This window comes from Mobula hypostoma, chromosome X2 (genome assembly GCF_963921235.1).
Source record: "Mobula hypostoma chromosome X2, sMobHyp1.1, whole genome shotgun sequence".
In the NCBI taxonomy this organism is placed as follows: domain Eukaryota; kingdom Metazoa; phylum Chordata; class Chondrichthyes; order Myliobatiformes; family Myliobatidae; genus Mobula; species Mobula hypostoma.
In genome coordinates this window covers 23,473,091-23,488,671 of record NC_086129.1, presented here as the reverse complement: position 1 = coordinate 23,488,671, position 15,581 = coordinate 23,473,091, and the positions used below count along the sequence as shown (strand labels likewise).

General features: G+C 42.7%; 1 protein-coding gene across 3 annotated transcripts in view; it reads left to right on the top strand.

The window, feature by feature from the left end:
* The window catches only part of ei24 (EI24 autophagy associated transmembrane protein), a 50,763-nt gene that overhangs the window by 15,919 nt on the left and 19,263 nt on the right, over window positions 1-15,581 (top strand). For all 3 annotated transcript variants that reach the window (XM_063038630.1, XM_063038628.1, XM_063038629.1), the window contains exons 4-6: window positions 1,761-1,821; window positions 8,956-9,022; window positions 12,633-12,757. In XM_063038630.1, coding sequence (XP_062894700.1) covers window positions 1,761-1,821; window positions 8,956-9,022; window positions 12,633-12,757 — 253 coding nt within the window. The remainder of the gene's footprint in view (window positions 1-1,760; window positions 1,822-8,955; window positions 9,023-12,632; window positions 12,758-15,581) is intronic.

The following is a 15,581-nucleotide window of genomic DNA, read 5'->3' as shown; positions in this document are numbered from 1 at the left end:
GGGGTCTTCTGCTGCTGTAGCCTATTCACTTCAAGTTTTGTCATGTGTGTTCAGAAGTGCTCTTCTGTACATCACTGTTGTAATGTGTGGTTAGTTGAGTTACTGTCGCCTTCCTGTCAGCTTGAACCAGTCTGGCCATTCTCCTCTGACCTCTCTCATTAACAAGGCGTTTTCGATCACAGAACTGCCACTCACAGGATGTTTTATTGCATCATCCTCTGTAAACTCTAGACAAAGTTGTGTGTGAAAATCCCTGGAGAATTTGCAATTTCTGACGTACTCAAACCACCCCGTCTGGCACCATCATTTATTCCACGGTCAAAGTCACTTAGATCACATTTCTCCCCCATTCTGATGTTTGGTTTGAACAATTACACAACCTCTTGACCATGTATACATGCTTTTATGCATTGAGTTGCTGTCTAAATACATCAATATCAGAGAAATGTAATTTCTTCCATTTATTACAATGTGTCATTTAATGCACAAGTTCAATTCAATAGGTTCAATAGGTGCATTTAATGTCAGAGAGATGTATACAATATACATCCTGAAATTCCTTTTCTTTGCAAACATCCACGAAAACAAAGGAATGCCCCAAAGAATGAATGACAGTTAAGTGTTAAAACCCCAAAGTTCCTCCAGCTCCCCCCTCCCACATATAAGCAGCTGCAAAGCAATGACCCCCCCCTTCCCCCACCAGCAAAACAAGCATCGGCGTCCCCCACTGAGCACTCAAGTGTGCAGCAAAGCATCAATAAAGACACAGACTTGCAATACTCCAAAGACTACTCATATGCCTGGTAATTCGACATACCACAGTTTATCCCTCTCCCCCCCTCCCCAATAAGGGAAAAAGAGGTGTCCCCGTTTCACAGTGAGGAGGGAGATATAACAAACAAGTCACCGATTTATGGTGTTAAATTTCTGTTGCATCCTTCTTCCAAGCTCTGTGCCCAAAGAACTCAGGTCTCTGGGCACACAGTCAGCAGCCAGCTCACTGCTTACGATTTTCCGTCTCCCATGGCGCACCAGGCAGCAACAGCGACCTTAAGTCTGCCCACCTCCAGAGCCACAAAATCCTGGAACCCTGGAGGCGCACTAGTCTTCTAGGCCTGCTGATGATTCTTAAGTGAATTAAATACTACTTTAAGATAATACCTAATTGGAACATGGGGTGATTGAATTAAAATGATAAAGTGGGAGCTGAGGGCACTGTGGCAGTAGAAGTGTGATACCTGCATATAAGCTAGCATTCTAGGATCCCGTGCTACTCATCCATTTCAGAATAACAGTGGTTAGCAACTTGCCTTTTCCATTAGGTGAGAAGTGCAGATAAGCTTCAAGGCTGAGTCATGCAGGGGAAAGGCAGCTACAGTGAAGATGTTGGAGTGGGCGCTGGGAATTTGATGAGCAGCCCTGGGCTGGTAACAATGTGCCACAAATTACAGGGATATGGAGAGGCTACAAGGAATTCTGATTGAAGTAAAGATTTGGAATACTTTGCTAAAAACAAACTTGGTTACGGTGCTGGCAAAGAAGATTGAAATTAAATATAAAGATCAAAATGGGGAACAAATAAATGCAGTGAGACTGAGCAGCTGCATTCAGAGAACTAACAGAGATATAGTTTGAGTAGCCTCCTCTATTGAAATGTTTATGTTCTGAATGATATACCAGGGCCATGTAGATATGTAGGCCTGTCTGCAGGACGAAAGACTCTCACAACTAATGAAGAGCACCTTGCTTCTGTGTTCCAGTGAGCCCCGAATAGCAAACAGGATTGTGCAGTGCTGTGCTTGGAATGGAGGGATATTCTGGGTAAGTAACTTAATTTAACTTGCTGTCAGGTCCTCCTAAAAATGGGGAGTTTGACAGTACTAAAACTATTTATCCATCAGCAGTTTCAGGTATGTTTTGTTTTGGGTGGCTTAGGAGCCTCCTTTCATATGAATTATCCAAAGTTCAACACGTTTGTGCACCTACATTTACCACTTAAACAATTCAATTGGTAACCATCCGTAGCAACCCTCTGTGGGTGATTTGTAAAGGGTGATTATTCTACTCATTAGAGTAATAGTAAACATAATTATAACATATGATTACAGCATTCACTGTTGCAGTTTGTGATACTAGCTTTGGATTTATTCCTGGATGTTACCATGGTAAATAAGGATAGTTTTATTACCTATCCTAATTGCCCACAATGAAGTAATTCTGAGCCACATTTTCAAAATGTTGATGTCAGGGTGGGAAAGAGATGAAAGAATAATATCAATGAATAGAGGGGGAAAGTGGCTTTATTCTTTTGTTGAAGTGGCTTGAAGAAATTCAGTGGCAGTGTCGGCCTCTTTCCAAGGATATTGCGTCTGAAGTAAATGTGTAGTTCAAATTAGAAAAGGTTAGACCACAGACCATAAGACAGAGCAGGCCATTTGGCCCAACGAATCTGCTTCCCCATTCCATCATGGATTATGAATTATTCACTTCAACCCCATTCTCCTGCCTTCTGCCTGTAACCCTTGACGCACTTAATAATCAAGAACCTGTCAACCTCCGCTTTAAATATTCCCAATGATTTGTCCTCCACAGCCATCTGTGGCAATGAATTCCATAGATTCACCACGCTCTAGTGAAGAAAATTCTTCCTCTGTTCAAAAGGGACACCCTTCTATTTTGAGGCTGTGCCCTTTGGTCCTAGACTCCCCCACCAACGGAAGCGTTCTCTTCACATCCACTCTATCTAGGCCTTTCAGTGTTCAATTGGTTTCAATGAGATTCCCCCTTCATTCTTCTAAACTCCAGGTTAGTAGATAAAGGACATCAGACTTTCTGTTGCTTTTGTGAATGGAATGTTGTATTATTTTGTGACGAAAGATTTATAGAATTCTATATTATCTTGTGGCTAAGGTTTCAAAGGTACATTTAATGTCAGAGAAATGTATACAATATACATCCTGAAATTCTTTTTCTTCACAACCATCCACGAAAACAGAGGAGTGCCCCAAAGAATAAATGACAGTTAAATGTTAAAACCCCAAAGCCCCCTCCCCAGCTCCCCTCAGCCATGCATAAGCAGCAACAAAGCAACGATCCCCCTTCCCCACCAACAAAAAAAGCGTCAGCGCCCCCCCCCCCCCCGGAGCACTCAAGCATGTGGCAAAGCATCAATAAAGACACAGACTTGCGGTAACCAAAAGACTACTCATTCACCCGGTAATTCAACATACCACAGGCTCTTTCCCTCCCTAATAAGGGAAAAAGAGGTGACCCATTTCACAGTGAGAGGGGAAACATAACAATATGTCTCTAAGCTGTTGTTCTTTATTAAAACTACTGTTACTTTGTTTCCAATTTTCTACGATTGGTGTTGCGGGGGGGAGTCTGAAAATTTGGGCTATTGCCAAAAACAGAACACAGTTATCTCTCAACCAATGCATCAAGTTAAAGTTCTGCAGTCCAGCCACAACCAGTTGGGAATGGCGCTAGAGAGTTAAATAGTTCCGCAAACATCCCCACCCGCTGCAGAGCCCACCTTGAAACAAGACTCAAGTTACAACTGAAAATGCTGGAAACACTTGGGCACCATCAGTGGAAAGAGGAACAAAGTTAATGATTCATTTTAGAGATCCGTAGCCATTGTCAACCACAGTTACTAACTGGAAGATGCATGGCCAATTCCTCCTGAGATCATCACTTAAAGAAGCTAGTCTTAAGCCAGTTCAATTCTCTTCACATTTTATTTAGAGATTCAGCACAGTAACAGGCCCTTCCAGCCCAACGACCCCGTGCTGCCCAGTTACACTCATGTGACCAATTAACCCGCTAACCCATATGTCTTTGGACTTTGGGAGGAAACCAGAGTACTGGAGGAAACCTATGCATTCACGGGACAACATACAAACTGTTTATAGACAATGGTGGAATTGAACTTGGGTCGCTGGCGTTGTAATAGCTTTATGCTAACCGCTACGCTACCATGCTGCCCCTTTATATCAGGAGCCCCAGGGCACTGGAAACAACAGAGGCTTTGGAGCCAAACAACATCCAATTGAAGATCTTTGCTCCAGATGTAGCTGCCCCTGTAGTTAGGCTTTTCCAGTACAGCGATAAACCAGTATTTGTTTCAAGATGGTGTCATTAAATGGCGACTGTTTGCATGGAGCTCCAATGGGAATCATCAAATATTTCCATGTAGGACTTTTGAGAGCCATGTATCTGTTCTCTTTCTGCTTGGTATTCTGTGTGCGTGTTTATTACATTTATGGTAACTTGTCATGTGAGTGGGGGTGTGGTAAAAACGAAGAGAATAAGTTACATACTCTTGCTTATTTCGTGGCAGTTTGTAGCTTGGGACTGGTGACAGTCATATCTTTTTTGACCGCTGAATAAGCTGAATATCATTTAGGTATTCACTTGGGTAGGGTATGCTTAAGTTTCATTGCTTCAGGATTGTATGCTAATTGCTAGTAAAGGATCGAATAAAGGATTCAGCTTCTGAAATAATCATTTGGAGCAACCATTGGAACTGGGGGCATGTCATGCAAGTATACCAAATCTGTCTGGGGTTGCAAGCAGTGGCAGTTGTTTGGTTTTGCCGCTACAGCTGAAATCCACAGTCACAGCCATGGGGTTTTCAGTAAGCAGCATCATTTTAAGATGTTTAAAAAATCTATCAATATGCAAAATTGACAAACCTTGGATGCAGGCTCTGGTCACGAGTGTAGTTCCTCTTTGAGGAAGCGGGGACACTACAAATTCGTTTGAAACACAGAAGCTTTAGACTTCTGCTCCTGACTATCCTGCTGGCAAATGTACAGTCTCTAGAAAATAAAATTGAAGACCTCAGAGTAAGAAGGCTGTCCCAGAGAGACATCGGGGACTTCTGTGTACTTTACGGAAATGTGGCTCACACCCAGCATTTTGCAGGCAGTGCTGCAGCCCAAAGGCTTCAACATTCTCTGCAAAGACAGGACATCTCAGTCTTTTAAAGGTAGGGGAGGTGGAGTATGCTTTATGATTAACTATTCGTGTCTCAGTCCTGCTCACCTGATGTGGAACATCTAGCGGTCAATTGTCTTCTATTTTTTTCTCTGCTGAGGGAGTTTTCCACCATCATCCTGGTAGTGGTGTACATTCCACTTCAGGCCAACGTCAGGCAGGCTCTGGAGGAACTGAGTAACGTAATCAGCAGGCAAGAAACAGAGCACCCTAATGCCTTCTCAATCATTGTGGGAAATTTCAACCAGACCAGCTTGAAGAAGTGAACTTCTACTATCAACTTGTCACCTATGGAACCAGAGGAACCAACACACTTACACCACCATCAAGAACGCTTACCATGCTATCCCACACCCACACTTTGGAAAGTCCAATCACCTGACGGTACTTCTCCCAGCATACAGGCAGAGCCTAAAGAGACAGCAGCACCAGTTGTGAGAACCAAGAAGGTATAGTAAGGGGCGCAAAGAACAGGACTGCTTTAAGTCGGTGGACTGGATAATATTCAGAAATTCATCTCTGAGTCTAAATGAGTACGCCGCAGTTGTCGCCATCCTCATCAAGACAGTGATGAAGTGTGTGCCTTCAAGAGCGTACCAAGCATACCCAAACCAAAAGCTGTGGATGAGCCAGGAGATTCGTAGTCTGCTGAGGGCTAGATCTGTGGCATTCAAGACCGGTGATCCAGAAATATACAAGAATTCCAAGTACAACCTACGGAAGGCTATCTTAAGAGTGAAAAAACATTTGCAATTGAGGTTAGAGATGGAATCGGATACATGTCAACTCTGGCAGGGTTTGCAGGCCATTACTTCCTACAAAGTGAAATCCATCATCATGAATAGCTGTGATGCTTCATTGCGAGATGGGCTCAATGCCTTTTATGCCCGCTTTGAAAAGAAGAACAAAACTACATCTTTGCAAATCCCTGCAGCATCTGGAGACCTTGTGATCGCTGTCTCAGAGGCCGACATCAGAACATCTTTCAAGAGGGTGGCCCTGATGGTATACCTGGTAGGGCTCTGAAAACCTGTGCCAGCTAAATGGTGGGAGTGTTCAAGGACATCTTCAATTTCTCACTGCTGCCAGAGGTTTCCACCTGCTTCAAAAGGGCAACAATCATACCAGTGCTCAAGAAGAACAGAGTGAGCTGCTTCAATGACTGTCGCCCATTGGCACACACATCTACTGTGATGAAGTGCTTTGAGAGGTTGGTCATGGTCAGAATCAATTCCTGCCTAAGCAAGCATCCGGACGCGCTGCAGTTTGCCTATCGCCACAATAGATCTACGGCAAATGCAATCTCACTGGCTCTCCACTTGGCCTTGGATCACCTGGACAATGGTAATAACCTATATCAGGCTGCTGTTCATTGATTACATCTTAGTGTTCAACACAATCATACCCCTCAGTTCTAATCAAAAAGCTCCAAAACCTGAGCCTCTGTAGCTCCCTCTGCAACTGGGTACTTGACTTCCTCACCAGGAGACCACAGTCTGTGCATATTGGAAATAACATCACGCTGACAAGCAGCACTGCCGCACCTCAAGGATGGGTGCTTAGCCCACTATTCTACTGTCTCTACACTCACTTCCGTGTGGCTGGGCACAGCTCAAATGCCATCTATAAGTTTGCTGATGACAGAACTATTGTTGGCAGAATTTCAGATGATGACGAGGAGGTATAGAGGAGTGAGATAGATCAGCTGATTTGGTGTCGCAGCAATAATGTTGCACTCAATGTCAGTAAGACAAAGGAATTGATCATAGACTTCAGGAAGGGCAAGTTGTGGGAACACACACCAGTTCTCATCGAGGGATCAGAATTGGAAAGAGTGAGCAATTTCAAGTTCCTGGAAGTCAACATCTTTGAGGATCTATCCTGGGCCCAACATATTGATGCAATTACAAAGAAGGCATGAGGGTGGCTACATTTCATCAGTAGCTTGAGGAGGCTTGTTATATCACCAAAGACACTTGCAAATTTCTACAGATGTACTGTGGAGAGGATTCTAACTGGTTGCATCAGTGTCTGACATGGAGGGGTCACTGCACAGGATTGGAAAAAGCTGCAGAAAGATGTAAACTCAGCCAGTTCCAACATAAGCACTAGCCACCCCAACAGCCACCCCAACATCAAGGACATCTTCAAAAGGCCATACTTCAAAAAGGTGGCATCCATCATTAAGGAGCCCCATCACTCAGGACATACCCTCTTCTCATTGCTACCATCAAGGAGGAGGTATAGGAGCCCGAAGACACACGCTCAACGTTTCAAGAACAGCTTCTTCCTCTCCACCATCAGATTTCCTGAATGGACAATGAACCCATGAACACAACCTCACTATTTTTTCCCTCTCTTTTTGCACTACTTAATTAATTTATTTTTATACATACAGACTTATTGTAATTTATAGTTTTTATGATGTATTGCAATGTACTGCTGCTGCAAAACAACATATTTCACAACATATGCCAGTGATATTAAATCTGACTCTGATTCTGACCTTACAGTGGGAATATTGCCTAGGTATGTCCTGTTCACAAAATCTGAACACACTTAATTTATCTGCCTAATCAATCTACTCTCAACTTTCAGCAAAGTGATGGAAACGGTCATTGACAATATTGTATCCATACAACATTAGTACAACAATAGCATGCTCACCAGTGCCTACTTTGATAGGCTGAATTCTGGAGATGAGTTGAGAGTATTTCCTTTGACAATAAGACCACAAATGACTAAGTGTTGCAGCAAGTAGCTCTGGCAGAATGGTTGTACTTTGTACAATGAGAAATTATTGTTGGAAGTCAGCCAGAAGACATCACTATAGTTCTCGGAGCGGTGTCCTATGCTGGACCATCTTGAAAGAATGGAATTAGTAACAAAAAAACCAGTTGTAACTTTTATTACAGTGAATATTTACTTCCGGTTAAGATAGTGCTACCGAACGTGTGCGACAGCTCACTGGTCGTTTTTTTTTAAAAGGCAAGACATTCGACTAAAAACATCTTTTCTGAAGTAAATTATGTTAAATTATTGCCGCAAACAGTGAGGGGACGAGAGATGGCGAGGCAAGTTCGGGGGATGAGCCAAGATAGTGTATTGTAGAATTGATGCAGATAGAGTGAGCCATTCGTAGAGGAGAAGTTGGGGCAGAGTACCGATGCCCATACAACTGGTCCAGGTGTGAGGTTGGATCGCTCTGGGTGCCAAGTTGATTTGAAGAGCTTGTGAGTGGCTTCAGGATGGGTAGCGAAATCTGGGCCCGGAGCGAGTTGCTGGGCGGTGTGGTCTAGGCCCCGAGACCTTCACAGTAACCAGGTCCTAGTGCGAGGTATGATCTGTTATTTAGACAATTTGAACACCAGCCCAGATCGGAGGTGAGAGCCGATTTCACTTGCTCTCCATGATGTTACTCCTGTCTCCAGGGTGCTGGAGCCTTTTGTTGTTCTGTTGTTTGATCAATTTAAATGCAGACCCAAATAAACTGAAAAGACAGGGCATCGGGATCCGAAGTGAGGGCAGATTTTGCTCACTCTCCACGATGGTCAATTTTCTCTCCACGGTGCTGAAACTATGAAGTCTGCCCCGGCTGCTGTGCTCCATGCCTGCTAATATGATAAACTAATAAACGAGGCTTTGGGCCTACTCTGGGCTGCTCCGGGTTTCGGATCTGAGGACTCAGTTTGGTTCAGAATGTTATTGTTTGCATGACTGGTGCTTTTTTCGCCTTGTGCATCAGGTATTGGTCTTTTATTTTTATTTTTTTCTTTTATTGACTTCTTCCGGGTTTCTTGCTTTGTGGCTACCTGTAAGCAAACAAATCTCAAGTTTGTATAATTTATAAATGCTTTGATAATAAATGTACTTTAGATCCTGAATCTTTGAATATTTTACACAACACTGTGCTGTTGTTTCCTGTAACATCTATTTCATTTTCTTTCTTCACAGTTGAGTATCTTTGTCTTTTACCGGGTCTTTATCCCTCTGCTTCAGGCCATCACTGCACATATTATAGGTAAGTAAATAATACAAAAGTGAAATTCCTGAGCCATAGCATCCCATGAAAACAAAAATTCCTTCAAACACCCCTAGTTGGTTGTTCAGTGAATGTATGAAATGGTGTAAACCAGATGATAGACCAAAAAGATTCCATGTTACATAGAAAACCTACAGCACAATACAGGCCCTTCAGCCCACAAAGCTGTTAATCTCCAGGCTTTGAATTATGTGAACTATTTTGTTGGGAAGGATGGTGTAAGCTGTGATTTAGGTGCAACTGAAATACTAATTGCCCACAATCTAACAGAATGTAACAATTGCCCAAGAAATTGAGTCCTGTTTGTATGAAGGTTCAGCCAGGAGGTACAGGTTTCCCTCGCCATCCGAAGGTAGAGCATTCCTATGAAACGGCTAAACGGTTCGTAAGCTGGAATGTCGTAAAGTGAAGAAGCAATTACTATTTATTTATATGGGAAAAATTTGTGAGCGTCCGCAGACCCAAAAAAACCTACCAAATCATGCCAAATAACACATAAAACCTAAAATAACAGTAACATATAGTAAAAGCAGGAATGATATAAATACACAGCCTATATAAAGTAGAAATACTTTTCTACAATCATTGCCGCACTGTTCTCCGTAGCGAAAATCTCACGCAAGCGCTCTTGGCAGAAACACGGCGCAAGCGCTCTCGGCAGAAACACTCTCTTCAGTAACCTTTAAGCTATGAAGCTGCCAAATCATACCAAATAACACATAAAAATACACAGCCTATAGAAAGTAGAAATAATGTATGTACAGTGTAGTATCACTTACTGGAATTGGGAAGACAGCGTCGAGCACACTGATGATGGTGTGTTAGGCTGAGTCATTGGAGGTTGGCGTGGTGCAGTGGTCCCCAACCTCCAGGCCACCGACCGATACCGATCCGTGAAGAATACAGCGGTAGCCGCAACGCACCCAGCACATCTTTAAGAAAAAAGCCGAAATAAACAAGCTAATTAATCAATCGGCATTCGCCTCTGATCTGGGCCGACATTTACGTGCCAGGCGGCACCTGATTAATTAACTTCAGCTTTTTTCTTAAAGATGTGTTGGGTGCGTCCCGGCTACCGCTGCTTTCTCCGCCGCAATGTATCGGTCCGCAGCCCGGGATTGGGGTGTCGGGACACTGGGGTGTCATCTCATCGTCGTCTGTTTCCATCAGGGCAGGAAGGTCATCTTCTTCTATGTCTGCCTTCCTCAATGTCGAAGGTCGAGGTTCGTCATCTGCTGTGGCTGATGTGGAAGGCTTGAAAAACGACAGTATGTTTGACTGCTTAGCCTCGTGCATTTTTCTATCATACAGTTCTTTGTAAGCACTCAAACCATCCTGCAAATATGCCCTAAACTGACGTACTCTTTCAAAATTAAAGTCGTACTTTATCATTGCAGCGAAAATCTCACGCAGTTGCTTCACGTTCAGTTCCTGGATGACTTCACTTTCGGTCCGTTCACTACTGCATTCGGTTTCGATTGTTATCCTTTCGTCTTCCAATTGCATCAGCTCTTCATCTATCAGTTCTTGGTCGTGGGATGCCAAAACCTCTTCAACATCATCTTCATCAACTTCCACAAACTCACTTTGTCCTTGCTTCGTTTACCACGATCGAAACGCTTAATTATGTCTAGTTTTACGCTAAGTGTAACACCCTTACGAGCTCTTTTAGGCTTTTCCGATACCTTAGAACTCATCTTGCAAACGGCTGCTCACAGGCATCTGTTTAAGCAATGCCGGCTAGAATGCAGTTCCGGGGGAGGAGCTTGGCTGCCCGGAGCGCGCGCTGCCTTTTATCGCGTGCTGCTTTTTTTGCGCACTGTCTTTTTTCGTAACAGTGAAAACACCTTCTGTTAGTGAAAACAGGTAACTAATGTAGGTCTTTCGTAACAGCGAGGTTTCGTGAACATTCGAAAAGCGGGGGACACCTGTAGTGGATAGAATGTAACCTCACTAGGGTATGTGGTAAATTGGGGTTCCTTTTTCCGATTTTCATTAATGTGAATGTTGGAAGGTGAATGTCAGTTAGATGGAAGGTAAAGGTTTATATTAGTTTCTTGTCATATACGCCCAGTTGTAAAGAAATTTCTTTCTTGCTTGAAGCTCACAGGGTAAACAGCATACGTTGATACAAATAGTGACAAGCACAAAACAATGGAACGGTGCAAAGTTCAACAGAGTGGTGCAAAGAGGGCTCCAGTTGGCTTGATTACATGAACAATTGCCTTGTGTGTGAGTGAGCCAAAGCCCACATTATTAAGAAGAAAAGGAACCAAAGGTCGAAAGTAATACATGTATTTGGAATCTGAAGTCTTGATTCTATTTCAAAGCTGTTGCATAAACTCTTTGTTTACTTAAGACTCCATTTTAAATTTCAAGGTTAATGAGTACAGTGTCATGTTGATAACATAATTTGATCTGTTTGATTAGTCCGTTTTGCACCTAAGTGGGCATGGGAGAATATCAGTTAACTCTGTGCTGACCATCAAGGTTTTGCAAAACTACTTAGTCTTGTACATACCCCTATTCTGCACATTTGCAATAATGTTACCATTTTCTAGGGCAGAGAACATACTGGAAATTAATTTGACAGTTTACAATTATGTCAAAGAATTAGAAGAGGTGGATCACAGATTTAATCTGGACACATTTTAGCTATCCTTTCCAGTATTTTCGCAAGCTGGTCCACGCAACACACAAGCGTTAACTCGTGCTCTGTACTTTGTTGAAATTGTGCTTGTTCAAATATATTTAAAATTCCAGCAATATTGCTACGTGATGTTTTGTGGACTATTGTTCCAACATGTTGACCTGACCAGTTGAAAGCAAAAAATGTGGCTGGGTGCCCAGGAACAAGGTGGGAGAGAGGTGTATTTTTGCAGTCCATAAAGGCAAATGGAAACTATATTACGTAAACACGAGGAATTCTGCAGATGCTGGAAATTCAAGCAACACACATTAAAGTTGCTGGTGAACGCTGCAGGCCAGGCAGCATCTCTAGGAAGAGGTACAGTCGACGTTTCGGGCCAAGACCCTTTGTCAGGACTAACTGAAGGAAGAGCTAGTAAGAGTAAGGAAGAGCTAGTAAATCTCTTACTAACTCTTCCTTCAGTTAGTCCTGACGAAGGGTCTCGGCCTGAAACGTCGACTGTACCTCTTCCAAGAGATGCTGCCTGGCCTGCTGCGTTCACCAGCAACTTTGATGTGTGTTGCTGGAAACTATATTAACTTAATTTCTTAATACTTTAGAGAATCAAAAGTGATTATGATTTCTGTGTGCATTGGAAGAAATGTTTTTAAATGTCTTGTAAGTTGTTCTTTCCCACTTCATTTACTCAGTTTCAATTTGCACTGCTTCCATTTCACAGTTCTGTTGTTTCTATACTTCCATGGGATCTGCTTTTGTTTCACCTCCTGTCCTTCAAGCATCCCCAAACCAAATGTTTTGCCTCAGGCTGTTTTCGTGGTTAAGTAGTAGTAGTAATACGTTATTGATCCCGAGGGAAATTGTGAAATCACTGCTTTTATCAGATTGGAAGGTGCTTATTTTTAACCATTTATGTAACTGATGTTCCTTTTGCCTGAGCAGGAGATCCCTCATTACATGGAGATGTGTGGTCCTGGTTGGAATTTATCCTGAACTCCACCTTTAGTGCTTTGTGGATACTGCCTCTGTTTGTTCTCAGTAAAATAGTGAATGCCATCTGGTTTCAGGTAAGGACTTAGTACTGAAGCAGATTTTCACTGAAGATTGTTTAGTTATCGTCTTGAGGCCGGATATTCCATGGTTTGTCGGACTTTTCCTGAGTCACTCAAAAAGGTTTTGCCTCATTTGGGCATATCAAGTGTTTGATGAAATGTTGATCACTTCAATAGATGAGTGTAATCTCTAATAGCATCAGGGAAAATGGACATCATCCTAGATAATACAGCTAGCATTGGAATCTGCATTATGACTGCAACAATTTGCTGGCTTCTTTAATAGCACTTCCCAATTCCCAAATCTGTTAGATTCATATAGTTTCAAGATTGTTTAATATCATTTCCTGTACATGAGCGTAAGGAGAATGAAATAATTGTTACTCCAGATCCAATATAGCACTAAAAAACACAAAAGATGAAGAACACAATAATAATAATAACAATAATAATAGAAAAAATACATAATAAATATAAGTACATAAAATAGCTTATGTACATTTATTTTATGTCCATAAAGTGACGTTTGGCTGTACATAAGGTGACCAATGGGAAATAATAAAGTAGTGGTGGAGATGTTCATCAGTTTTATTGCTTGGGGAAAGTAACTGTTTTTGAGTCTGGTGATTCTGGCGTGGATGCTATGTAGCCTCCTTCCTCATGGGAGTGAGACAAGTCGTCCATGAGCAGGGGTCCTTCATGATGTTACTGGCCCATTTCCAGGACCTTTCTGTATATGTCTGATGGTGGATTGGCCAGTGCCAGTGATGTGTTGGGCAGTTTTGACGACCCATTGTAGAGCTTCCCTGTTGGCCGCTGCGCAGTTTCCTTACCATACAGTGATGCAGTTTGTTCAGATGCTCTCTACTGCTCATCTGTAGAATGATGTGAGTATAGATGTGCAAAGTCCAGCTCTCTTCAGCCTCCTCAGAAAGTATGGGTGTTGGTGAGCTTTCTTGATTGTGTAGGATGTGTTCTGGGGCCATGAGAGGTTGTGTGTGATGTGCACTCCCAGGAGTTTGAGACTGCTTGCAGTTTCCACTGCTGTGCCACTGACTTAAAGAGGGGTGGCATCCATCATTAATGACCTTCACCATTGGGGACATGCCTGCTTCTCATTACTACTGCGAGGGAGGAGACAGATACAGGAGCCTGAAGACCAGCACTTCCCCGATGCCATCAAATTTCATGATTACTACTTTTTTATTCCACATTTTGCACTATTTATTTAGATTGTTCAAGATCGTTTCAAGATTGTTTATTTTTTATTGTTATTCTTCAGTACACCGGAATAAAGCAGAACAAAATGATTGTTACTTTGGATCCAATGCAGCATAAAAACACAATAATCATAGAGGCTACAATAAAAACACAACAAATATAAATACATAAGGTTAGCTTATATGCGTAGTTTGATTGATAAGGAGTGCCTATACATAAGGTGACTGAGGAGATGGTAAAGTTAATGGTGGTGGGAGGTGTGGAGGAGTGGGTTAATGAGTGGAGGTGTTGATCAGCTGGATGGCTTGGGGGAAGTAACTGTTATTGAGTCCGGCGATCCCAGCGTGGATGCTGTGTAGACTCCTCCCAAGGGGCAAACGGCCCATGGGCAGAGTGGTTGGGATCCTCCATGACATTACTGCCCTTTTTCCAGCATCTTTCTGTAGATACGTCTTTGATGGTGGGTAGGCTGGTGCCAGTGAAGCGCTGGGCAGTTTTAACTAGCCGTTGTAGGTCCCTCCTGTCTGCCGCAGTGCAGTTTCCGTACCATACAGTGATGCAGCATGTTAGGATGCTCTCTACTACTCACCTATAGAAGGTCATGAGTATAGATGTGCAAAGTCCAGCTCTCTTCAGTCTCCTCAGAAAGTAGAGGCGTTGGTGAGCTTTCTTGATTGTGTAGGATGTGTTCTGGGACTGTGAGAGGTTGTGTGTGTGATGTGCACTCCCAGGAGTTTGAGACTGCTCGCCATTTCCACTGCTGTACCACCAGTGCAAGGGGGAATGTGAGTGGTGCAAGTTCTTCTCAGTAGGCCGTCTCATCATTGTTGGTGATGAGCCCCACCACTGTCATGTCATCAGTGAACATGACAATGTGATTGCTTGAGTGTCTGGCCATCCAGTCATGTGTAAGCAGTGAGCTCAGCACACAGCTCTGGGGGACACCCGTGCTGAGGATGATGGGGAGGGAGGAGCGATTGTACATCCTGACTATCTGAGGTCTGTTTGTTAGGAAACACATAATCACAGGGAGAATTTGCAAACTCTACACAGACAGCACCGGAGGTCAGGATTGAACCCAGGTATCTATCGATAGCTGTGAGGCAGTAGCCATATAACTGCACCATTCCTGAAAGGAGCGGAACTCACAGGTGTTGATTTAAGTCACAAGCCAAACTCACTTGGAAATTTATTCTGTCATTCATTATTACTCAGTCAAACTCCCCTGCACATGGAATTAATTTCAACATGGACTGCTCTGATTAAGGATGGCAACTCACTTCTACCTTCTTGAGTGACTAACTGTAGATTGTAAATGTCAGCCCGACTCAAAAAAAAATTCTGAACTTGAAAATGCAAATTTCAGACATTGATTTAAAAAGAAGAATTCAAGAATTGTGGAATTACTCAGCAGGTCATTCAGACTCTGTTGGGAGGGGATATTTCAGCTGAAATAACCTTTCATCAGACATAAAAATGGTGAAAATGAAAAACTGGTATGTTTCTTGTACTGAAAGCAACTGTAAGAATACACTTTAAGCAACAATCCTAATGTCTGAACAAAACAAAATGTCAATAGATTTAATTCTCCATAATTCCTTGATTAAATTTACTTTGG